Source organism: Belonocnema kinseyi, chromosome 3 (assembly GCF_010883055.1).
Source record: "Belonocnema kinseyi isolate 2016_QV_RU_SX_M_011 chromosome 3, B_treatae_v1, whole genome shotgun sequence".
Lineage (NCBI taxonomy): Eukaryota > Metazoa > Arthropoda > Insecta > Hymenoptera > Cynipidae > Belonocnema > Belonocnema kinseyi.
The window spans coordinates 156123287-156150881 of NC_046659.1; the positions used below are offsets into that span (position 1 = coordinate 156123287).

Below are 27595 nucleotides of genomic sequence, written 5' to 3' on the forward strand. Positions count from 1 at the left end.
TATATATAACAAAATATTATATAATAAATAAATAATACATAATATCTCAAGGTACACATATTATGTGAAACTATTATTCGTCATTTTTTTAAATGCTTTTGATTAAATTGTTCAGACACTTTTTTCATTTGAGAACATTGATGTAATTTTATTTTTAAGCTTGATGGTTATTATTTTAAGTAATCAGTGGTAAATTTGATAAAATTTTGCAATTTTTTTTCTGTTTTCAAAATAAGTCCATTTTTTCAGTGACTCGCTTGAATTTAAACGAAATTAATAGAATGCAATAAGAAAATCCAAATATTATTGGTTAAATGTGGATTTTTCTGGTTGAAAAGTCTTACATTATATTTTGGATTAGAAATGATCTCCTTTAGTTAAAAATTCTACTGTTTCGTTAAAATTTTTATTATAACATTGAAGATAGAAAAATTGTGTTAAAAAGTAACTTTTCTTGGTAAAAAATTCATCGGCTTATTTAAAAATTGAACTAATATGTTAAAGATTGATTTGTTTTTGTAAGGATTAGAACGACTGAAAATTCCATAAATTAAACCTTGATTAAAGAATTTTTTAAATGTTTACAGTCAAACAAAATTATTTTTCGAAAGTAACATTTTATCAAAAGATAAATTTAAAAACACGTACGTTTCAAATGAAAAAAAAATCACTTCATTTTTCTCTGAACCTAATAAAATTTTCTGACCAAGCTGCGGGATTTAATTCAGCACTGATGTATCTCAAAGTTCCTTTACATTTTTTAAAATGAAATTTTAATATTAGAACATTTTTTGTAATTTTTTTGAAAAAGCTATGGACATTTTCAAAGGGAAATATATATTTTTCAATTACTTTAATTTTAAATTCAAACAGCAATTTTTTAAAACCTAAATAGTGAAGACAAATTTCTTTTAAACATTAATTTAATTTTTAATTTTCCATGAATGAATAATATTTTTATGAAAATAATGTTTTCAGTTGTTTGAAGTGTGAAATTTCTGGTTCAGATATTTTATTCGGAAACTTTCTATCTGGAATTTCCGACGATTCATCTCATTGGTTGAAAATTTAACTATTTTGCTGAAAATTTGTTTCTTTTTGCTGACAATTAATTTGCGTAATTGAAAATGTAACTATTCTATTCTTGATTAAAAACGGATGTATTAAATTAATTTTTTCTTGTTGGAAATTCATGTCCTTTGATGACTTTTTTAAAAATTAAAATCTTCTCTTCACAATTCAACTGTTTTGTAGAAAATTTGACTTCACGTATTTTCAACTTGTTTATATTTTCAATATTCAAAATTAAATTCAGGGAGCTGCATTTACTGCTAGTAAATATAATAAATGATTAATGAATTCAGTGTAGAACTAATGAAATATTCATAAAGCATTACTGTTCTGCATTAAATATTTAAAATTGTGTTATGCTACTACATTATCTAGTTGAATAAGAAATTATTATGATACAAATATATTATAATAAATTAAACAATATTAAAATAGCATTAATTATTAAATAAATAATTCCTCCATTTAACTATTCGGACACTAAAATGTTACAAATAGTTCATTGGGTTAAACTTTTCATCATTTTTAACCATTTTTTTAATTTAAACTAACTTCATTTTATAACAAAATTTTTTTTCAGTAGCCTAATATTTTTAAAGTATTAAACACGAACTAAAAAGTTTATTCAAACAATTATTTTTTTGTTTATAAATTATTAAAAATCTTATTGGTTCATTGTTGGCTTCACTCTCTGTTCCACATTAATTTCCTTCTCCTTTCTTATAGTTTTCCATTCAAAAACAAACTAAATATGAAGCCAAACAAGGTAATTAAACTATTATCCGCTAAGTTAATTATTCCTTTTCGTTGAAACTTTCATTATATTAATGAATTATTATATTTATATAATTTAGATTATATATTATATTTCTTATTATATTATATAATTATTAAATTTATATTAATATTCATTATATTAATAAAATTTAATTTGTTTGTTGAAAACGCAATAATTCTTTTAAAAACTCAACGTTTTTGAGTCAAACTTAAAATGTTTTGTTGAAAATTAGTTATTTTGGCTTGACAATTCAACTCTTTGGTTGGAAATGAACCTTTTCATTAAAAAATTGAACTATTTGGTTGCAAATTTAATAACTTGAATGAAAATTTTACATTTTTGTTTGAAAGTTTTATTGTTTTGTTAAAGATTCGTATTTTGGGTGGAAAATTCTACTATATTAGTACAGCATTAAACAATTTTGATTTACAACTTAACTGTTTGTAGAAAATTCAACAATTTTGATGAAATTTTGCTTCGTTATTGATTTAAAAATCTTTCTTTGTTAAAAATCCAACTCTTTGGGTAGATTTTTAATTTTTCTGTTAAAAATTCAGCTATTTCTTTAAAAAGTAATCTGTTTTGATTAAGGATTCAACCATCTGGTTAAAAAATTCGTCTTTTTGAGTTGATTTTCTTTTTTTGTCAAAAAATATAACTATTTTATTTCATATTTTGTTAATTTTTTTTAATTTGACATATCTACTTTATTAAAAAGAATTTTTTTCAGACAAAGATTGAACTATTTCGTTAAAAATTTGTCTCTTTCAATAGAAAAATAATATTTAATTAATATGTTTGTTTATTAATATGCTTTAAAGATTCAACTCTTGAGCTGAAAATTTAAGTATTTTGTGGTAAATATATTTTTTGAACTGACAATTTAATTATTCAATCTTTGGTTGAAAACTATCAAATTTATTAAAAATTAATATATTTTGTAGAAAATTCTACTCTTTTACAGAAATTTGTCTTTTTTTTGGTTGACACGGAAACTTCTATATTTTTTGTTAAAAACTGATCTTTTTCGGTTGAAAATTCTACTATTTGGTTAAAAGTTGAACTGATTTGTCAAAAATTAATGTATTTGATTAGAGATTCATGTGTTTGGTTTAAAATGTAGCTACTTTGTTTTCCTGTTTTTTCTGTTTTTTTTTTTTTAATAAAATTAATCTTTTTTAGTTGGAAATTTGTTCTTTTGATTTGATAATTCATCTTTGTTAGTCAAAATATCGTATTTTTTTGCTTGAAAACCAAATTTTCTTATTAAAATTGATCGTTTATGTTTGAGAATTATTCTATTCATTTCAAAATTTGCTACTTTTTGGTTGAAAATTAGTGGTTTTTATTAAAAATTTAACTATTCGATTTTGATTTATATACCATCATTTTCATTAAAAAATTCATCTATTTCATTAAAATTGCAATACTTTTATTGGAAATGCTATAAATTTAAAGCCTTTCAAATTGAATTTAATACAATAGCCACATTGATTTTTTATGGAAGTATTCATTTTGTTTAATCAGGGAAAGACAGGGGAGGGGAACAGGCCGAGAGGATAGAGAAAGAAAGTTAGGGGTAGGGATGTGGAGTAAAATTATAAGAGGAGAGGGGATAAAAGTGAATGGAGATAATGGGACGGCAATAAGGAGAATCGTGGGAAGTGTGGGAAGGGAGGGCAGTGAGGGGAAATGATAGGAGGGAAAGTAGTTAAATTTTGAGGAAATGAGGGCAGGGAAAATGAAGGATGCAAGGGAATATAAAAGAATGTGAAGAAGGTTAAATTCGATGGAATATAAGAAGAGAGAAAATATGGAAAATTGTGGAAATGCGCAGAGGGAAATTAGGAAAATGGAGGGGCCGGGAAGGGAAAATAAGTTGAGATGAACGAATGAGAAGTACGAAAATCAGGTGAAAATGAATGTTGGGTGTATTTGATGATGTGGGAAATTGGATGGCGAGGGGAAGTAACGAAAAATTAGGAGAGGGCGAAAGTGACGGTAAATGCGGCAGATAAAAGTAGGAAGGGGAGTGTTGGTTGCGGAAAAGAGAAGGAGACGCGTTAGATAAGGAAAAAGTTGTGGAAGGGAGGGGCGAAGCGAAGGTCGGCGTGCAGGTAGGAGAATTAGTGCAAGGAGAGGGGTAGTATAGTAGGGGAAACTTCATGATAATTTTACTAAGCGAAACTCTTTTTTTTAGGCACACGGCGCTGACTTTCACTAAATTTTTAGAGGGTTAAGAGCTTTATAAATCAGAAAAATTCATTATAAGCCACAATTTCGTCAGAATATATATGCTAAAAACGTTAGTACTGAATCTTAGATCTTGGAGATTACTAAAATTTATGCATGGAGGATAATAGCCATAGGCAGTAAGCTCCTCATTCATGTGAGCCTTGCTGCGAAGAAGCCTCAAATTATCGAGGAAGCGGGCACCGAAATCCGGGATAACGATCGTCTGGAATGTGTGAAACCTGGGTTAATAGTTTTATTAAAATTTAAACAGGAAATTTGAATACACCTTATTATTTCTTACTTTTCGTAAAATTGAGAAATTTTTACTTCGTTCGCTTTAAGAAAATCAAAACTAGGTGCTTTATTTTGTCATGACATCAAACTTTAAAACAAAAGGTTAGTAGTTAATGGAGAAATCAATGATGCGTAACAGGTTCAATATTTCTGAAAACTAAGAAGCCTAATTTGCTAATTTTGTATTAATGCTCAAAATTTCTAAACTTTCTTTTTTTTTATTTGAGTTTCTAGCGGTAAAACGTTCACGAAAAAGTTTGAAAAGCTGCATCCATTTTTAGAGAATACGGAAACTAAACACAATAAAGTGCAACAAAAATCACAGAAAAGTAAAACTTTTATTTATCATCCAGACGAATTTCGTACATTCGTGTACTTTGTTTTGCTGCTGTTTGTTGTTGTTTGCTCAAAGGATTATCATTTTATAATAAAAAATTTTATTACTGTAAAAGTAACGATTCCGTTTATTGTGAAAATTTTACCTTTCTTGCTAGAAATTTCATTTTCTTTGTTAAAAATTCATCGGTTTATTAGAAACTACTTTGTTAATAAATTATTATTTTTGGGTTAAAATGTATATTTTACTGAAAATTAAACTTTTCTATTTTAGGTTAGTAATTAATTTCCAAATTTAAATAAGAGATCTTCTTTTGTTTAAAATTTATTTATCCAACTTAAAATTTGACATTTACATTTTGGCTTAAGAAGTTATATTTTTCAGTTGAGAATACATTTATTCTGTTGGAAATGTATACATTTTGGCAAAATCCAACGGTTTTTATTTAATTTTCCATTGAAAATTTAATTTTAATTCTAACACTCAAGGTTATTTGTTTTCTTTTGGTTCGAAATTTATTTCTCGAACTAAAAATATAAATATTCTATAGTTGGTTTAAAATTGATTTGTTTGGTTTAAGGTTTTATCGTTTTAGTGAAGAATTAATTTTTTTGCTGTAAAGTTAACTATTCCATTCTTTACCGAAAATTTATCAATCTTGCTCGAAATTTAATCTTGTTCGTTAAACGTTCATCTGTTTTGTCAATATTTGATCTATTTGGTTGAGACTTTATTTAACTTCATTGAAAATTCATTTTCACTTAAAATGTAACTGTTCTATATTAGTTCAAATATTAATTTCTTTTATTGAACATTCGTTTTTTTGGTTGAAAATTTATTTTCCTAAATAAAAACCTGAGTGATTAATTTGTGCTTGAAAATTTATCTTTTCTATTTACAATTTTATATATTCAAATGTTTATAATATTAGTTAAACTTATTCCATTCTTTGGCAAACATTTATATTTCTTGCAGGAAATTTCATCTTCTGGGTTCAAAGTTCACTTGTTTGGTTAAAAATAGAAATATTTCGTAAAATTTTTTTTCTTTTCGGTTAAAGATCAAATTTTCACTGAGAATTTAACTGTTCTATTTTTGATTAAATATTAATTTCTTGATTTCACTATTCGTTTTCTTTTGTTTGAAAATTTATTGCTCTAACAGAAAATTTAACTATTCTATTTTTGCTTGAAAATTGATCTTCTTTGTTCGGAAATTAATTTGTTTTATTAAAATTGGTATTTTCTATTTTCATTGAACTGATTTGGATTGAAGCCTTAACTATTTTTAGTGGAAATATCATCTATCACATTTTCCGTTAAAAATTAATTTTTATCAAATCGAAGAATCATTACTTTGGTTAAAAATTTAAGTTTTTGGTAGAAAATTTTTTTCATAGTTAAAAATTAATTGCACTAACTGAATATTGAAATTCTTCTACTTATGGTTCGGATTTTTTTTATATTTAAAAACCCAATCATTTTTTTTAAGATTAATGTATTTTATCTATTTCTAAAGCAAATTGTTGATGACTCCTTGTAAAATTCGGTATGACTATTTTTACTAAAAGTGCTCATATAATTTGAAAAACAAAATTTTTTTATATTAGCGTTATTAATCTTTGAACCTAGAAGTAAGGCTGCCTTCATATTTAAAAAAAATTATAAAAGTTACAGAAAATTAAAAATTAGTCAAAAAAGTCAGGGACAGTCAGAGAATTTCGAAATGTGAATTTTGTAGCAACCCTGGACTAAACATTGAATTTGAGGTAGCCGTTCAATGTCTCTAGTAATCATCCAAGGTGAAGAGTTTCACAAAGTCTTCATAGTCAATGATCCCACAAAAATACTTTTGACCTGGAAATTGTATCATTTTAATATTAAATAGAATATTGAAAAGAGCTGCAGCACAATTCCTCTATCATTATCGCTTTGTATGAAAATGTGAAAGAATTTATTTTTTTGCAAAATAGTTTTGCAAGGCGGAGAGAAAGCATTAGTGTAGCACAGTTATAGCAATAGGAAAAATGTCACGTCGAAAGTACAGTAAAGCTCACAAATGGCCAAAAAAACTGGAGAGAAGGGTGATAACGGGTCTCGGGGCTGCAACTCGTTTCTGCGAGGTTCGTCCTCATTTTCATACTGGCGTCACATTACGTGGCCAAGCCACGCTTTCATCGTGCGTCGAATATGTATATCCGGGGATCACGAGTCGGGTCAGGAACGAAAGAGAGAAACAGGGATAAAACGGGATAAAACGGGAAGAGTTCAGCAGCTTTGTTGAAGGGAAGACATGTATTCTAATTTACGTTATCCCACCACCCCTGTACAGCAAATGTCCCTTTTGATAAAAAAACAGCACGTATAGCCTTCAGTACAATTAAGCATAAACTGAACATTAAAAAAGCTAATTATGATAAAGTGAGACTCATATTTCAGTTACAATTAGTGGAATTTCATAATGTAAATTTTACTTTTTTCAGAATGTAATTTTATGTGAATCTTGATCCTGTTTCCTTTTGTTTAAGAGTTCTTATTTTCTTCATTGTTTTCCAGAAACTTCCTCTTTTTCTCATCCCCCCCCCCCCCATTTTGAACTGAGTTAATAGACCTGATATAACTATTTCGTTTAAAATTCATCTTTCATAGTTGAAAATTAAAGAACTTGGTTCAACATTCATGTATTTTGTTGATAATTCAACTTTTAATGTAAAAAATTAATCTTCTTGTGTGAAAAATAAACTTTTTTGCTTAAGAATTAATTTTCTTCACTGAAGATGTCATTATATTATTTTTTGGTGAAAATTTATCATTTTTGATTCAAAATTCGTGTATTTTGTTGAAAAATCCTTTCCTTTTTCTATTCGAATTCAACAGCCTTTGACTCAAAATTAAAATATATTTGTTTAAATATTAACTATTATACTTTCCGTTGAAAATGCATGCTTTTCTTAAATTAAATACTTGGTTTAAAGTTGAACTACTTTATGCTTGGGGTAAGTTTCATCATTTTAGTTGAAAATTCCACTATTTGGTCGTAAATGAACATTTGATCAACATTTCATCACAGAAAAAACAGAAGATAAACTTTACAACGGTTTCCAACGAAAGATTCTCAGCAACAAAAATTAACTTCGCAGGATAAACTTTACACAAATATCAGTTAAACTTTCTTTTGTTTCTCCATGAGAAACACGTGTTTTTTTAAAGACGCGAAGTTGGCTGAACAAAACTTTATTGCTCTAAAAAATTTCCTGCAACAAATTTTATTCTTAGTTTTTGCTGTGATATATTAGGGTTGAAAATTTGTCTGCTTGTCTTGAAAATTTAATTATTTGGTAGAAAATGAAACCATTTTGGTGAAAATTAACTTGCTTCTTGCAAATTTATATTTTGGTTAAGGAGTAAGAAATTTATTCTTACATTTGTTTGATGATCCATTATTTTAGTCATCAATTGCACTATTTGTCCGTAAATTATACTTTTTTTCTGAAAATTGAGCTTTCTTGCAGAAAATTCATTTTTTATTAGTTTGAAAATTCAACTATTTGGTTGGATATCGAAATAATACTTTCTTGTTAAAAATTCTTCTTTTCGAGTTTAAGAATAAACTATTTTCTAAAACATTCGAATACTTGCTAGAATATTCATTTTTCGGTTTGAAATTCAACTTATTGTTTAAAAATTCAAATCTTTTGTTTGAAAATTTATCTTATTTTTGGTTGAAAATTAATTTTTACAATGAAAATTTAACTATTTAATCATTTTTGGTTGAAAATTGATTTTTTGTGGGTGAAAATTCACGTAATTTTGTAACAGTTTCACTCGTTTGCTTATAAATTACTTCTTGGTTAAAAATTCATCCTTTTTGGTTAAAAATGCAACTTCTTAGTTCAAAATTCGGTTTACAATGAGGATTTCATTATTTTGTTAAAAATTTGTCTTTTTTGTTGGAATTCAACAGTTTTTCATTAAAAACTTTTTTTGAAATATTACCTATTACATGTTTGGTTAAGAATTCATTTTTCAGGTTGAAAATTCATGTATTTTGTTTAAAATTTGGCATGTTTGGTAGAAAATTACTTCTTCCTTAAAAATGTATACTTTTTTGTTGAAAATGCAAATGTTTGGTTCAAAATTATTATTTTATGGTTAAGGTTACGACTATTTTCTTGAAAATTCTAGATTTTCGTCTGAGTTTAACTGCTTTTGATTCAAAATCTTTTTTTGTTAAAATATCAACTAATACATGTTTAGTTGTTATTTCATTTTTTTGGTTGAATAATTACATACTATCTTTAAAGTTAAACTACTTTGTAAAACATTCTCTTTCTTTAAAGCTTTATCTTTTTCGTTAAAAATTCAGCTCTTATATTTAAAATTCAACTTTTTGGCCTAAAAATTCAACTATTTGGTAGAAAATCCATATTTTAAATAAAAAATTAAACTACGACGGTACGAAATTAACTTTTTCGGTGAAAAATTCTTCTTCTGGATATAAAATTATTAACTTTTTTTAAAATCCATAATTTTGGTTGAGAATTAAATTTTTATCTTAAAAATTTGCGTTTTCAGTTCAATTTAACTGGTTTAAAAATTCCTTTTTTTTCTCAAAAATAGTATTTTTAAACCGAAAATTCAAGCATCCTTTTTCTTCAAAATTCTTATTCTAAATTTTGCACACTTTTCACTTGGCGCGAGATGATAATAATTTAAATTTAATTAAAAAACGGCTCGCAATTACTACTTAAAAGAAAATTTACATTTAATATGATCCACATCAAAATTTTGAAGAATCTTTCAAATATCTGTTTTATTTAAGAAAAATACGTATATTCACAAAAAGAAAAAGATTTCTTTTTAAATGTTCATCTCTAATATTCATATAATATTCCGCCGGTGCTTATGAAAAAGGAATTTAAGGAATTTGTGGATTACGCTAAGTAAGAGTAAATTTAAAAAATTTCATCAACATTTCAACCTCAATTAATGTGTCAGTGTTGGCCATAAGAGATCTATTTTGAAGAATTACGAGAATCTAATCGTAGATCAGCGATCATAATCAGCGACCCTAAAAACCCTGAGTATAGATTTTGAAGCTCAAATATATATTTTTTTCAAAATTTTGCAAACGCCATCTTGAATCTGTTATCTTGAATTTGAATATTTCCAAATTCCGACTTCAAATTCGTAATCGGCGATCCCAAAAAACCCAGAGAACAAATTTTTAAGCTCATATATCTCTTTATTCAAAATTTTGAAATCGCCATCTTGAATCCTTCCTTTTGAATTTGAAATTTCAAAATTCTGACTTCAGATTAGTAATCAGCGACCCCAAAAACCCCCAGTAGATATTTTCAAGCTTATATAAATCTTTTTTTCAAAATTTTGAAATCGCCATCTTGAATCCGCCATCTCGAATTGAAAATTTCGAACTTCTGATTTAGGATTCGTAATCAGCGACCACAAAAACCCCCAAGTAGAGATTTTCAAACACATTGATCTCTTTCTTTTCTAAATTTTGAAATCGCCATCTTGAATCCGCCATCTTGAATTACAATTTTCGAAATTCTGACAAAGGGTTAATCTAAAAAATAGAAACATTTAATGTTAAATTATAGAACATATATTTTATTATTAATAAACTAATAAACCATTATAATTATAACAATAGGAAATAGTAATTATTTACTTAAAGAAACGATGGGAAAAGATTTGTTTCCAGAAGGTTTTCATAAGGATTTTTTGACGATGCCTTTTAAATAAGTTACTTATCACGGTTTTTTCATGAATAAGGTTTTTTTCACGGCGATTTTACAAAAAATATATTTTTTCATGGCGTTTTCACGAGCTTACTTTTTTCTCACGGCGCTTATTAAAAAGGGTTTCTTTTCGCAGTATTTATACAAGACGTGCTTTTTTTACAGCGTTTACCAATATGAATTTTTTTGTACAGTGCTTATTGACATCTATTTTTGTTCATCACATTTTATTGAGATGAGTTTTTTTTTCATGGCGTTATGATAAAAAAGTGTTTTTTCACAGCAATATAATTTACGGGTTCATTCTCCTAAGCATCGAAAATTTATTCGGAACTAAAAAGTTAAAAAATCTGCAATTTTTTACCAAAAAATGACCTATTTTATCAAAATGCATGCATTTTTAATCAGTTGCAGTTTTCACCAAAAGAGGAGATTTCAACGTAAAAGATTAGTCTTTTACCAGTAAAGACGAATTTTCAACTAAAAAAGATCAAATTTCCACACAAAAATGAAAAAGTTAACAGAGATCAATATTAAATAAAGAAATATATTTTTAACAAAGTAGTTCAACTTTTACACAAGTGGTTTAATTTTTAATTTATGAAAATCAAATTTTAAGCAAATTCGAATAGTTACATTTTCATTTGGAAAAGTAAATTTTTTAACAGAAAAGAACAATTTTTCAGCAAAGTAGTTGAAGTATCAACCAATGAGATGAGTTCGAAAGAAATATATAAATTTGTAATTTTAGTAGTAAAATGTTAATTTAAAAAAAATAATTATAAAAAAAAAACACGAATTTTCAACTAAAGGGATGAATCTTCAATAAAAAAAATAGAACTGGATAACTTGGTCAAGATTTAATCGATTCGAATCAAAAAAATATGTTTAATTTGAACAAGATGGGAAAAACATAAGAAGCTTTAAAATATTTTCTTTTCCGGGTTTTTAAGGATTTCCAGAACACTAGACACCCCCCGTCACACAAGAAATAAACGCATTTACTAGTAAAATCCATTAATCAATATTCATTTATTAAACGACTTTTACCAGAATAATTTTTCAAAATAATTTTACTGAAAATTGTGAGATCAATTTAAAAAAAGGTATTTCAGAAAGCTTGCAGTGGTATCAGAAAGTTAACGATAAGCTGCTCAATGCTCGAATTGACCAAACCGAACTCAGTCGATCGGTTTTTTGTTCGAGTACTCGTACAATCGAGAGAAGGCGAGAGAAAAAGAGTGACCGAATAAGATCCAATCCGGATCTGCAGTTTCTAAAATTTTCGGTCGATTCGTGGAAGCGTATTATTCGATAAGAGGAAAACTATATTTCGCCGCCTTATCCTTTTCCGTCGAAGATCCTTCTTCCATATATCAGTTAGAAATGTGGCATCGTCTTATTTCGGGATGAAAAATGTCTTTCATATTTACGAGCTCATATCTTTATAAAATTGTTGTTATTATTATAAATATTGATTATTTTGAGTAGGGTCTACCATGAAATCCTTTTTTTTAAATTTTCTAATCCCTAAAACATGTTTCAAAATTAGAAGACTTTTAGAAAATATTCTTGCAACTAGAAAGAATTTCTACTAGTTGAAAAGAAGTGATTCTTGTCCTACAATTAAAAAAATGTTTTTTTTTTTTCAGAAAATCACTTAATGTTTGTTAAGCCATTTTTTCTTGCAAAAAATCATATCTATGGGAAAAATAGTTATTCTATGATTATCAGAATGAATCGAACATTGTTGATGATCTCATTTAAAATAAAAGGAAATTTTGTTTTTAAATGTTTAAACTTACAAACAATATTTATTTAAACATCGTTTGTCGCCATTGAAGTTGTATCACTGTCGCTTGTAACCACTCATTGATAAATGGTTGAATTTTGACAAATAATGGTGAAGTAAATTAAACATTTTTTTCATAAAAAAGAATTTGATTTTAATTCATACAAGCATATAAACTTTTTTACAGAGACTTGATTTGAGGTAACAGCTACACTAAATTAAAGTATTTGATACCTTATTTGTATGCTATTTTTTTATGTTTACTTGTTATTAAAGTTATTTGAATATAATTGTCCTAATATATTTAAGAAAATTCATGAGAACTTTAAGTATTTGAGATATTTCAAATTTGAATTTCAACAAAAAAGTTCATTTTCAACCAAATAGTTAAATTTTTAACAAAAAATACATAATTTCGCAGAAAAAATAATTTTGAACCCAAAATAAGAAAATTTTTTAATGAATTATTTATTTTTCACGTTTATTTGCTTATTTATTTTAAAACTCGTTCAGTAAAGTTTAAGAAGTTTTAAAAACCTTTTTAAACTGCTAAGATTCCTAAATATATATTTCTAATTAACCAAATTCTTCTTTAGTTTGAAACAATCATTCACAATGGAAACATTGCCTTAGAAATTCCCAGAATTTCTTTTTAAAATTTTGAAAATCAAAATTACAAAAATTGGATAATAGTTTTGTTGTCTTTTTGTTGAAAATTATCTTTGTTGTTTGAAAATTCAAGTATTATGTTTAAAAACTTATTCAATAAAGTTTAAGACATTTTTTAAATATTTTTAAAACTTCTAAGATTCCTAAATATTTTTTAAAATTAATCAAAATCTTCTTGAGTTTAAAAAAAACGTTCGAATGGAAACATTGCCTTAGAAACTTCCGGATTTTCTTTTAAAAATTTTGAAAATTATTTGAAATCTTTAAGAAATGTACTATCTTAAAACTTTTATAAACGTTCAAAAAGCGTCCAAATTTGAATTAAAAATATTTAGCAACCTACATATTGCTTCAAATTTTCTGAATTCCTGTTTAAGTTCAAATTGTGTTTCAAATTTTGCTAGGATTTTCAAATATTTTTAAAAGTAATTCTTTTTTTTTTAAATTCAAAATCTTTAAAAATTAGAAAAAGTACATGAAACTTTTCCAGTTTATTTGTTGAAACGTTGTCAAATTCTGGACAAACTTCTTAACTATTTGATCGAAATGTAATTCATTTCTTAATATCTAGTAAAATAACTCGATTTTTTCTAAAATTTTGAAATCTTGCAAAATTGAAATTTTCTTTTCAAAATCTTTTACATTCTTTTTTGATAGTTTAGGAAATCATTCGGAATGTTGAATTTTTTTAAATTGATTTTAAAATTAATTTAATTAATTTGTATCATTCGAGTGTTTCTCAGGAAGCTTAACAAAATTAGTTAATTCTGTCAACATTTTTTAAAATTCTTAAAATACTTCTTTAGTCAAAATTTCGAGTAGATTATATGTTGAAAGCTAAAGAAATATAAATCTTCGGCATATGTTAGTTATTGAGTTAAAGTGGTTTTTAAATTAAATATAAAAATGGTTTAACAAAAACTTTCATTTTGCAAGAATTTATAGATTTTTTATTTTGGGAAACAATTTTTTTGCTTATTAAAGGTCAAATATTCTTTTAAATTCTTTGTGATAGTGGAAATTGTTTTCAGTAAAGTAAGACATATTTCCTGAAAGTTTGTATAATTAAAAAAAGTTTTTAGAAATGAATTTGACTCCCTAATCTCAAATTTACCATAAAATCACAACTTTACGGGTGGCAATGCATTCCCTACTTTTTTTTTATAATGCAAAAAAATGGAGTTTCTTTTCCCAACTTTTATACATCACAAAAGTGGCTCGCCCATATAAACTTTTCTCTTGAAGACCTTTTCTCGATTGGATAATACTTTCTGTTTCTATCTTGTGTTTGAAAATTAAAAATAAAGACTTGAGTTAAGTGAACATTTTTTTGGAAAAAGTTAAATGGATTCTAAAATTTCTTTAGCTTGAACCAAAGAAACATGTTATTATTTTCCGCCATGTATTTATTCTTTGATATAACTGAGTCTTATTTTCATTCATGTGCGAAGACCCATTTATTCTTTTATTGATCCTCAAAACTAAATCCAAAAATCGAAATTAAAATAATTTAAGATTTTTGCTAGTTATTCTAAAATCAATGGTTAAAATGCACTAATATTCAGACAATATAATTGTAACTTTTATTTATTCTAATTAGAAAAATATATGTCAAATATATCACAATCAGTAGAATGTTCCCCCAATGCTAATTTCACTAAAAGCTGATTCAAATACAGTTTCCGCTCATGGCTTATCACCCTCAGCATCAGAGAGAAATTTATATAATAATTTTCAAACAATCAAACTATCTATGTGAAATTGATTTGTTTTATGCTTACCATTTAGAACATGAACTGCAACGGTTGTTTTTGCTTTTTCAGGTACCACGCAACTGTAATTTCCAGCATGCTTAGATGTAGCTTTTTCGACAACTATTGTACTAATAATCACTTGTATTTCTCTTCCATCTAACATTTCTGTTGTTTTATTTTCACTGTGAACAAAATAAACGGAGAAATTTATTCTTTAATCCAAAAATAATTGAGTCGATAAGAAAAAGATTTTGAGAAAGTTCTTACGGCTAATTGGTACGAGTAATCTATATAACAGATTTTCTCCTCTTTCTCTTCATTCTTCGCTTTTCCGATTTTTTAACAAATTTTTCTTTTTTATCCTGTATTTAATGCACTACTTATTGCTATATTGTATGAGATCAAATGGCAGCTCAGTTAATGATGGTTGGGAGTTTATTCTTTTAATTAAAAAGTCTACGAATATTTTTTAATTATTTTATTATTTTGCGGAAAATTCTTACAATTTAAAAAGCAACCTTTTTGGTTAAGATTTTTGATTGAGAGCTAACTTTTTGTTCAAAATTCATATTTTGGTTCGAAAATTCAACTGTTTTATAGAAACTTAGTCTTTTTGGTTTGAGAATTAATGTCTGAACAGAACTCTTATATTTTAAAATTAAAAATGCTAGGTTGAGAATTCACGTTCATTGCTCAAAAATCAAACTATTATTTTTAATTGAAAAAAATAATGTTAAATTTGTTATTTAGAATTCATTTCTTATGATTGAAATTTAAATGAGGCTGAAAATTCATCTACATTGTAAACAATTCTACAATTTAGTGAGACATTTTTTTGTGAAAAATTATTCTTTTACTATTGAAAATTAAACTGCTTTGGTGAAAAATTGCACTATGTGTTTGAAAATTAATTTTTTCCTTGAAAAGGAATGTATTCATGTATTTGGCTGGAAATTGGTCTTTTTTAATAGAGAAGTAATTTCGTTGTAAATTCAAATACTTAGTAGAAAGTCGAAATAATTAGTGTTAAATTCATTTTTGGCTTGGAAATGTCTCATTTTAGTTGAAAATTACATTACATGTCTATAAAATTGACCTATTCTTTTCATTTTTTTTAAGTTGTGTTTATTTGTTTAAAAAATTAACATTGTTGTTCAAAAGTTTATTACTTTAGTTGAAAACTCAAATAACTCGTTGAAAATTTAAATGTTTACTAAAATTTATGTATTTTATTTTTTTAAATTCTTTATATTTCGTTTAATTTAATTTAAATTCGTTTCCTCGATAGAAAACGGACTGTTTCGTTGGGAATTTTATTTTCTAAATTAAATCTTGTTTAGTAAAATTCTTAGTAAAATTGAAATTCTTGTTTAGTAAAATTAAATCTTCTTCAGTAAATTATCTTGTTTAGTAGAGCCGTATTTTTTGTTATAAATTCAAGTAATTGGCAACGAGTTGAAATAATTTTATTAAATTTATTTTTTGCTTGTACATGCATCATTTTACTAGAAAATTTATTTACATGTTGTAAAATTGAACTATTCTGTTTTTTTAATTTATGTAGTTTTTGAAATAAAATTAAGACTTTTGTTTACAAATGCATCATTTTAGTTCAAAACTAAAATTTTCTTTTTTAACTTAAAATATTGATTAAAAATATATGTACTTTTTTTTAAATTTGTTTTTTTTGTAAAAAAATAATCCTTTCACTAGAAAATTAATCTTCTTGTTCAAAAGATCAACTTTTATTTAAAAATTATAATATAATGTATAATATTTAATATAATAATACTTATTTTGTTGGAAATTTTTGCTTCGAAATTAATTTTTGTAACTGAAAATATATTTATTTCAGTTTCTGTGAAAAATTCATCTTGTTCAGTTAAAAATTTTACTATTTGACTGAAAATTGATCTAATTAGTAAAAAAACTCTACGATTCAGTGCAACAGCCCATTATTGTTAAATTCAAATATTTGGTTGATGATTAACTTTTTAAATTGAGAAATCATGTGTTATGTTGGAAATTCGCCTTGTTTAGTAAAGATGTAATTTTTTTGTTTGTAAATTCAAGTAATTGTCAAAGAGTTGAAATAATTTGCTTAAAATTTAGTTTGTCTCGTACATGCATCATTTACTTGAAAATTTATTTACATGTTGTAAAATTGAATTATTCTGTTTTTTTCAATTCGGTATTTCTGGTATAAAATTAAGACGTTTGCTCACAAATGCGACATTCTAGTTAAAAAGTAAACTTTTTTTTAATTAAAAAATTTGATTAAAAATATATTTATTTAATGTAAAATTTGTATGTTTGATAGAAAATCAATGCTCTTACTAGAAAGTTAATCTTTTTGATTAAAAGTTCAAATTTTATTTAAAAATGACTTCTTTCTTGAGAATTTCTTTATTTTTTAAAAATTACTTTTTGTAGCTGAAAATGTAATTATTTCAATTTTTTCCTAAAATTTCTCTCCTTTATTTGAAAATTAAACTATTTTTCATGAATTCAACGACTTGGTGGAAAGTTGAATAAGTTTGTTTAAAATTCTTTTTTTTTGGAGATGCATTATTTTCGTTAAATTTCATCTGCATAGTTGAGAATTAAAATATTATGTCGACAATTCTTTTTTCTTCTTTTTTTTTATTAATTTTTTGTAATTAAAATAATAATTACTCAATACTTTATTAAAAATTTATCTTTTCACTGTGAAATTTCTCTATTTGGCAAAAAATGCATATTATTTGTAAATCATTTGCGATATTGCTAGTCATTTGTTTAATTTAACTGTTTTTTTAATTTCTCTTTGTCGGTTGAAAATTTAATTACTTTGGTTAAAAATTTCACTATGTAGTTGAAAATTCATTATTTTGTTTAAAAGTTTGTTTTTTTGTAGAAATGTAATTTTTTGTTTTGTAAATTCAAGTATTTGGTAGTAAGTTGAAATAGCTCGTTTAAAATCCTTTTTTAGTTGGAGATCTATTACTTTAGTTTTAAATTAATCTGAATAGTTAGAACATTATCTTTTTTAGTTCAGAGTTGAGGTATTCTGTTGACAATTAATTCTTGTTCTGGAGATTTTTTATTTGAATTATTTTCTGATCGTAAATTATACCTATTAATAGTCAAATAGTTTTTAGCGAAACGAGAAAAAATGTGCCTCAGTCCGGATTTGAACCGAGAACGCCACTAATTCTCGGTGATTAATTCTAATCTGAATTAAATTGGCCTCGGTAGCGTAATAGATTAAACGCTCTACTCGTGAATACCAGCGCTTCGGGTTCAAATCCTGCCCAAGGTAGATTTTGTTTCGTTTCTCCAAAAATTACTTGACCAGTAATCGGCAAAATTATCAACCATAAATTCATTACTTAATTTCCCAGATTGAGAAATTACATATATTTTATAAATTCTGAATTTTAGTTGAAAATCCGTCAGTTTGGTTGAAAACTGGACTATGTGTTTGAAGTTTATAAAATGTGATTGGATAAAGTTAAGAAATTGTTATAACCTGACATCCTCAGTAAGAATTTCATCTCCTCTGGTCCATATGACAGTCTCATTATGTTGCTCAGGAACGTCTCTTGCTTCACATCTCAGTCTTAACGCGCTTCCAGCTTTTAGGTGTCTTTCTCCGGACTTTATTCTTCCGGAGTCGTCCATTATGGCTAGAATAGGCGCTGTAAAAAGTAAAAAAAAGAAACGTGCACTTAACTTTGCAATTCATCTAACAAAAGTGGTTTTCCACTAAAATAGCGAATGGGATTTGACTAATGGCAAACTCATTTCACGTAATAGCCTAGAAAATCAGGACGAATATCTTCTTAACTCCAGTAGGGTAGACTACGCGTTTTTGTTTCGAATTTCTATTCTAATCGCCTCACAATTTGTTCAAATCTACAAAAAAAAATATTTTTTTTTATTTGAAAAAAATTATAGTTAGAGGTATCTCAAGCTCCATTGAGTTTAACACGTATTTCCCATATGAAAAAGAAACGTTTTTTAAAAATTTTTTATAGAGTCATCAAATATGAAGTGACTCGAGTTCAAACTAAGAATTTCTCTTTAAAATTAGCTTCCGAATGAGAATCAAAACTTTTATTTAAAACTTTTTCCTCTCAAGCGAATATTTACCAAAATATAAGAAAAAATGAAAAAAAAGATCCTCCAATATATTCTTCAATATCATTGGATACCTATAATGTTCTGAGTTTCTTGAATTCCTTAAATAGTCTGAATTCCTTGAATCCTTAAAATATTATAAATTCTCTGAATGCCTAGAATATTCTGAATTTCTGAAATTCCTTGAATTACTTGAACTAATGGGATATTCTGAATTCCTGAAATTCCCTGAATTCCCATTAGCGCTCTAAATTGCCTAAACTGTGACAATTTTGCGTTCCTCGAATTCTCTAAAAAATCCTTGATTTTTCTGAATTTCCGAAACTCCTGGAATAATCTGAATTTCCTAAGAATTCTCGAATTCCTAAGATTCTTTGAATTCCCTGAAACCTTCGAATATCCTAAGTTTTAGGAAATCTTTGATTATTCTAAATTCTCTGAACTCCTTGCATGTTTTGAATTCATAAATTCCTTCGATTCTTTAAATACTTTGAGGTTCTTGAATATTCTGAAACCCCTAAATTCCTCGAATATTCTGTATTCCTAACATTCTTTGAATTATCCAAATCTCCCGAATTTCCTGTTATCTTTTAATATCCTGAAGTACATAAATATTCTCAATTTATTAAATAAGCGGTTTCTATGAATTACTTGAATAATCAAAACTAGTTCAGTATTAGGAATTGTATATATTCGTTGAATATTCGGAATTCTTTTAATTCTTGAAATATTCGAAATTCGTTGCATACTCGGGATTCTATGAATTCCTGGAGCATTCTGTATTTCAAATTTTTTTGAATTTTCTAATGAATTCCTTCAATACTCTAAATTCCTGAAATTCCCTTACCATTCTAAATTCTCTGAAATCCGAAAACTGTAAATTCCTTCAATTCTCTGAAAATCCTAAATTTGTGTGAATTCCCAGAATTCCTGGAATAATTTATATTTCTAAAATTAGATGAATTTCTCAAACCTGCTGGATTCCATGTTATCTTTGAATATTCTGAATTCCATGAATATTCAGAATTCTTTGAATTCATTTAATATTCTCAATTCCTGAAATTCGTTGAATTTACTCAAGCCCTGAATTTAAAACTTATTAAAATTTCTTCTTAAACTTTAATATCTATAAATTTTTTTTTAAAGTTCATACATGTATGAATCAACATTCTTAAATTTGCAAGATTTTGGGGATAAAAGTCAAGATTGTGCAACTTGGAATCTTTCAAATGATTGCCAATTAATTAAAATAATAATTACTTCAAACTTTGTTAAAAATGTATCTTTTTACTTCAACATTTAACGATTTGGCAATAAATAAATGTATAATTTGTAAAAAAATTTGCGATATTGTGAGTAATTTCTATAATTCAACCGTTTTTTTAAATTTCTCTTTTTCGATTAAAAATTTAATTATTCAGTTGAAAATTAACTCTTTTGGTTATTCAATTTATTCAATTCTGTGTAGTCAGTTTATAAACTTTTTCTCTTTTTTTGCTTCATTTAGTTTTTTACATGTGTAACATATGTTTCCGTTTGTACAAAAAAAACTTCACAGGAACTTAAAGTTATTCGAGTACGTGCCTGAAAATGTAACAATTAATTATTTTCACAAATCAACTATTTCTGCAATTCACTGCTCTTTTCAAGGAATTTCGGCACTGTAAACAATTTCCGGCATTTTTCCTCAACTTTGGATGAAGCTTTCTTGCACCGGATAAGGAAAAACGAATTCTCGAAAATTTTCGAATTGTTTTGTGAATTTTCCATTTTTCGGAAATTATTCACAACTTTCGAGATTTTTTTAAATAGATGAATACGGACACGCTAGTTGACACGGTAGCTAACATTTTTTCAAAGTTTCAGAATTTTTTCCTTATTTATGAAAAAGTAGGAGCTTTAATGCGAATAAAGTGAATGAATTAATTTAGAGATTATTATTAATAATTGCCCGAAATGGAGGAGACAAAAAAACCCGAGTAGGATAAAAAGGAATATTATATGTTTTATACTGGCAGAGGTGGAATATAGAATTTAATGCATATTAATGAACGAATAATAAAGAGAATTTAATTTACAGCCATAGGAAACATTATGAAAATTTAATTCAATATCTAGCCGGCAATATGTAAATCCGGATAGTTGGAAATTACGTGTTATGCACATACTAACTAATGTATATAGCTCATAGAAAATCGAATATAAATTTCTAATTTTAGTAACTATTTAACTTACAATAGGTTTCCAAAGACTCCAAAAAGCCGAAATTCACTTGAAATTATTTTTGTAAATTTTATTTTTTCGTCAGTTATAATTTTTAAAGAAAGTTTTTGAATTTTGTATATTGGCCTTTTATAACAGGCTCAAAGATCTTTCTAAACTACAGGTATTTTATTTTTAACATTCTTTCTATAATCGATAGGTATCGAACGAAAATAAATTTTGATTTGATAAAATTTTTGAATTTTTTATTAAAAATTTTTTTTAAAGGAATATTTAGGTTCACGTTTATTCGAGATTTCAGGGTATTTTAAGTGATATCAAGATTTTTTATTCAGACTTCTAAATTTTTCAAACTTTTTTGCCGAAATTTCGTAATAAATAAAATTGTATTAAACTTTAAGGAGATTCTGAGGGATTTCACAGATTTGAAGGGATTTCAAGGTATTTCAAGAATTTCACAAGATTGAAAGATTTTCTTAAATTTCGCGAAATTTCAAAGGATTCGAAATATTTCTCGGGAGTTCATCGATTTTCGAATAGTTGTTATAAATAAGTTTAATTGAAGTGATATTTAATGGATTTAAAATGAATTATACTTTTTTAAAATGATTTTTTACGTTTGCAGGAGACTTTAAGGGTTTTCAAGCGATTCTAAAGGATTTAAAAAATTCTAAAAAAATTGTAGGGGTTTCAAAGAATTCGGAAGGAATTAAAAATATTTCAAGGGATTTCTAGTGAGCTTTCGAGAAAAAAAGTTAAATGAAAGGAAACTCCTAGGGATTCTTAGGGATTCCACCGATTTCAAGGTATTTTAAGGCATTTAAAGGAATTCTACAAGATTTAAGGATTTTATTCGATCTCCAAGGATTAAACGGATCAAAAAGATTCCTAGGGATTCAAACGATTTTCTTACATAAGCTTTATGAACAATTTTTATTCAACTTATTTTTAAGGAATTTGAAATTTATTCATTTTTTAAAATGTGGTTTTAAGTTCACAAAGATCTTGAGGGATTTAAAGATGAGCTAGAGGGAGCCAGAGGGCTAGAAGTCGATTGTGTTTTGGCAACAGCTCGGGCTTTTTGGGCATTTTTCGTACTTTTACCACAATCTTTTTATTGTGTCACCTTTTTGGAGGTGAAAAAATAGAGAGAATTGTTCTCCAAGGCCCAGAGAATTGAAAAAGACGTCATTGAGAAAACGCTAACATTATTCTACAATAACTCGAGGTAAACTACCTAGAGTGCACTACTTAAAAGCGAGTTGCTCCTCGACAGGTGGTCTACTTTTCGTTAAAGGAAACCTTGTATCGCTTCTAAAGTCGACAAGATCCATTTAAAATTATATTTTGGTTTGTTTGTTATTTTCGGCTCATTTTTTTTGTCTTGTTTAATTTCTTAAGATGTCAGGGCCTTCCTTACAAACACAGCAACTTATTACTGATAGAATGTGCAAAACTTGGAATTAAGTAATGAAAAAACTTCCAAAGGGGAGAATTTGCGCCTCCAGCAATGTTGCTTTTCATGCGAGATGCTGCCACTTTTATGAGGCTGCACAAAAGAAAGGTGGAACCCTCCTTGTCAGTGGTTCCTGTCGAAACTGCTTTGCGAATCAGGATGCCTCTGGAGGTGTTTCCTCGGTGTTAATCGAAGAACTCCAGTTTGTCACGGATTTTAAGGAGGATGAGGCAGACGAGCTTGCTGACGAAGATGTCCTGAATACCCCAAGAACGTATAGTTCAAATTTTATTCTGCTACGCCACCTTGGGCCCTACAACTAGTCTCCTCCGTTAGGTGGCCCTTATTTGGAATCTACTTGATTCGTACCAGCTGAAAAAAGTTCTCCCAATCCCACTGCTTTGAAAATCCTCTCGAAAATGAACACTATTCCCGAGAGTTTAGAAAAAGTTGAAGCTAATGTTTCTGAAATCAGCCGTAAGATCCAGGCTCACGACAACACAATGATTAAATGTATTTCAACGGCCACAACCCTGTCAGCCAGCTATAATTACCCATCGGACAACAGAACTTTAAGAACTATCAGGAGTGCAAGGAGGAACTCTACAGTCTTAAGTGCACGTACGAGAAGCGTATTAGAAGCCTGGAAAAAGCGGACCGCGACAGGGACGTCATTATCACGGATATTACGGTGTCTCCTCAGGAGAAACTCCCAGACCTAGTCGACTCGATCTACCGGCTTTTCAAGTCAAAGGCCAATACAACCAACATCGAGGACGTTTTGCGAGTTTTAATTGAAAAAAAATGATTTCTTATCCAATAATCGTCAAGTCCAACATCGCTAAATTTTAAGATGACTTGGTCGCAGCTGAAACTAAGAACGAAAAAATTTATATGGGTCCACGATATCGATTCTAGCCTACCTAACGGTTCTGTTTATATAAATTGTAACCACCCTTGACACCTTTATAAGCTACTAAAGATGGTCAAGGCTGAATTTGGTCCTGGTAAACTCTACGGAAAGTTTTGATCTTCAGCAAAGCAGTATGTATTCGTCATGCATCGAATACCTTGTATAATCCAATAAAGATCCCTGATTTGACAGACTCGTTCGATCCCGTTACCTTCCTCTTCAGGCAGCTAAGTGAGGTAGCCTATCATACTCAATCTTGACTCAATACTATTTCCATATCTGATAAAGCCTTGCAAGTGGCAACAAAAGCGCCTTCAGCCTTTATACTTCCTTTGGACTCTTTTTGCAATATATTTCTTGTGTTCGCCCGTCCTCTTCCAAAATGTGACTGACCAACTTCCTACAAGGATTTGCGCCTGATTCCTATTCTTACTCACCTGGAAAATACCCTGGTAAAAATTTGCCTTTAATAGCTCTTTCCATGCATTAAAAACAATTGGATCTTCTGAAATCACTATTTTTAGCCCTACTTGATTTGACACGGGTGCTCGAAACTCTCGATCACCAATTTCTGCTAGACAAATTAATATCTGAAATAATCTCTGGTAATGAAATGTTTTGGTTTGGTGGCTCTTTCTTGAATGAAAGCCAGCTAGTTTAAATGTCGGATACCTTATCATCACGATCGTCACACATGGTCCGATCACTAAGTAAAAGGGTTCCACACAATGCCGTTCTCAGTCGGCTTTTTTCACTCTTTACACCAACGACCTTCGAGAACCCTTGATAAAATTCTTGTCGATTCCGGAGGCGGTATCCGGGGACAAAGTGAAAGTGACAATCCATATGTGTGCGGAAGACATGTAGGTATATGTTTGCTGCAAGCTGGAAGATCTAGATATCGGTACCACAGTATTCTCCCTGGCTTTGAATTTCATGACGAAGTTGGCCGAAGAGTTATTATTAATCTTTTATTTATTTATTTTATTATCTTGTTATTAACTCTGCGAAGTCTGTAATTCTTCCAATAGGAAACATTCAAGATACTTGCTTGCCCAATTGTGCGATAGGCTGATTCTTGTTGTCCATTGTAGCTCAAGCGAAAAATCTAGGTCTTAAAATATAATCTGCGTTTAAGACCTCCTACCAGGGGTACATCTGTTGCTTTGACAGTCTTCGGTAAAGTCCCTTTTTTAATATGCGCATACGAAATATGCAAATATGTGTCCTCTCTTTCAGGGTCCTCTTGCAGGGCGTTTCGTAATATGCTTTTGATAGATTGTTATTTGTAGAAGGTAAGAAAGCCAAATAATCTCTTGCAATAGGATCCGATGGCAAGCTATATAGCGTCCATGAACCTTTGCAGATCCATGAGATTCCTGTCTGCGAAGAAAGCAATTTAATTCTTGTCTTCTTTTATCTTCAAGTTTCGTATTTTAATTTAAGTTTAGAGTAGTTCACATTATAGTACCAAAATCTTTTTCTTTCTAGTTCTGCGATGACGTTGCAAGCTGTATATTTATGTCCTTGTTTTTTCATTTTTGGTTTACTAATAACTTAGATTAACCCATTATCAAACCAGAACTACAGTAGAACCTCGATTATCCGGTCTTTGATTATCCTTGGCTTCCCGTGATCCGAGGCAGTATTGTAGCTAAAATACGATTGACCAGATGGAAAAAGTGCTCTATTATCGACTTCCTTGAGACACGTTAGTTACAATGCTTTGTACCGTAAAGATAAATCCAAATTTGTAAGTTTTTAAATTTTATTTTCTAAATGTTTATATTTATTTTTCTATTTAAAATTTATAAAAAATAGATAACTCTTCCGAGTTTTGTACTTCTTCCGTATTAACCGAGTTTTTGCTTATCCGAAGTATCTCCTCACATTACCTCGGATAATCGAGGTTGTACTGTACTTCAAGATTCCGTGGTGAGAATTTAGTTTTGTCAAGTACAAAATCCAATATAGCGCCAAATTTGGGAAAAAGTGGCAAAAAATCGGACATTTTTTTCATAATTTGTTTTCGAGCCAAAAGAATATTCTAACTCCAACTTAACTATGATTAAAGGTGATCAAATTAGTTGAGCTCCAAATTTTCGCGCTATATTGGATTTTCTACTGGATAAAAATCCATTCTGACCACGGATTCTTGAAGAGGATACCCGAACATGGTTTACATTTAGGAATTTCTCTTTTTCATTCATGAGAATGAGGCTTGAACATAAGTTAAAGAATTGTAGTTCTTGGTTGTTAATGGGTAGAAGGGTTAGGTTCGAAAGAAGCTTCAAGGTTGAGTTCCTTTGGGTTCTCATGTTATAGCTGATCGCAATATACATATCCTGCTTTTTACGAACTCAATAAAGATGTATTATTATTATATAAAAAATTAGAAGGCGTTAAAAGAATTTTGTAGGATTTAAAAATGTGTCAAGGGATTTCTAGTGAACTTTGGGAAAACTCCAATGAAAGGAAACTATAAGGTATTCCAATAGCGATTCCAAAGATTTTAAGGGATTTTAAGATATTTCAAATAATTTTACAACATTCAAAGATTTGATTAAATTTCCAAGAATTTCAAAGGATTTTTTATGATTTCTGTGGGTTTAAACGATGTTTTAAAATAACTTCATTGAATAAGCTGAATTTAAATGATATTCAAGGGATTTCGAATGATTTAAACTTTTTTTAAATTGTGTTGTACGTATTCAGAAGCTTCTCAGAGAGGAAAAATATATAGAAAAATTTTAGGGGTTTTGAAAGAATTTTGTAGGACTTCAAAATATTTCCAAGGAACTTTAAAGAATTTTAGAAAATAAATTAAATGAAAAGAAACTTTAAGGAAATTCTATACCGATTCTAAAGATTTTAAGGGATTCTAAGGTATTTTAAAGAATTTCACAAGGTTCAAGAATTTTATTAAATCCCTAGGGATATAAATATTTATAATTAATTTCTTAATTAATAAATGATATTTAAAACATTTCTATGCATTTAAGCGACTTGTTAAGATTAATTTACTGAATACGTTTATTTTAAACAATATTCAAGGAATTTAAAATAATTTGTACTTTTCTAAATTGATGTTTATATACTTCAGGGAATGTATAAGGAAATGTAGAAAATAAAGGAAATTGTAAGCGATTTTAAGTTATTTCAACGAATTTCACATGATTCAATGATTTCAAGGGATTTTAAAGATTTTAAGCACCGAAGAACAAGAATTATTATACTTGCAATTATTATAAAGATTTTCAGGAATTTTACAAATTTCAATGGATTTCAAAATATTTGAACAAGTTTAAAGATTTGAATAAATTAAGAAATATGTCCAATGGCAATGAAAAGTTTTAAGTGATTTACAAAGCTTTCCATATGTATTAAAATTGAAGTTTAAGGGATTTTAAAGATATTAAGTGAATTTACGAATTTAAGTTTTTCTCTAGTTTTTACAATAATTATTTTAATATTTAATTTGTTTTATTTGAAAAGGTTAAATGTGAAACAAAAAAATATTAATTTCATTATTTTGCTTTACTTTTTCAATAATTCTTTTTGATTATTTTTGTATTATTCATTTCAATGCTGATTATCCTATAATTTTTTCTGTATAATAATTTTCTATTAAGAACTTCCTATAATTCATAAAATCTTCTGGAATCCCATGCAATATTACAATCTATTTACACTAAAAATCCAAGTATTTAGTCCCTTGTTCTACCATTATATTTTTAATCGGGTTATTAATTTTTAATTAATTGATTAATTAATTAAGTGAATAAAAAGTTTTGATTCGAAAAATCTAATACTTCTTTTTTGGGAGCTTTTGGGTATATAATAGTAGGAAAACATCGTCGGGCAAACCAATAAAAAAACAATTTGAATAAACCTACAATTTTATTTCAATTATAATAAATTTGGAAAACCTTTTTCAAGGTCTAATTCCTAGAGAGGCAATTTTATTTTGTGGGTCAATGAACAATAAAGTTAAACGTAACGTTTGACCCAAACTCAGGTTGAGTTTCATGCAAATTTAATTGTGCAGACAAGTACTCTTAAAAGAGGTTCTATAGTAAGGAAAAATTTAAATATTTTAAACATACAAAAGCTAGGATGTACAGTATTAATTGTAAAATTGATGTTAATATTTTATTATTTTCCCTGAAAAACAGCAAAGTATTATTTAA

The 27595-nt window shown here is 27.6% G+C and overlaps 1 protein-coding gene across 1 annotated transcript in view; it reads right to left on the minus strand.

Moving 5' to 3' along the window:
• The window catches only part of LOC117169286, a 136583-nt gene that overhangs the window by 42622 nt on the left and 66366 nt on the right, over nucleotides 1-27595 (minus strand). Inside the window, exons 5-6 of the mRNA XM_033355588.1 lie at nucleotides 18203-18371; nucleotides 14719-14873 (exon numbers count right to left, since the gene is read on the minus strand). Coding sequence (XP_033211479.1) covers nucleotides 14719-14873; nucleotides 18203-18371 — 324 coding nt within the window. The remainder of the gene's footprint in view (nucleotides 1-14718; nucleotides 14874-18202; nucleotides 18372-27595) is intronic.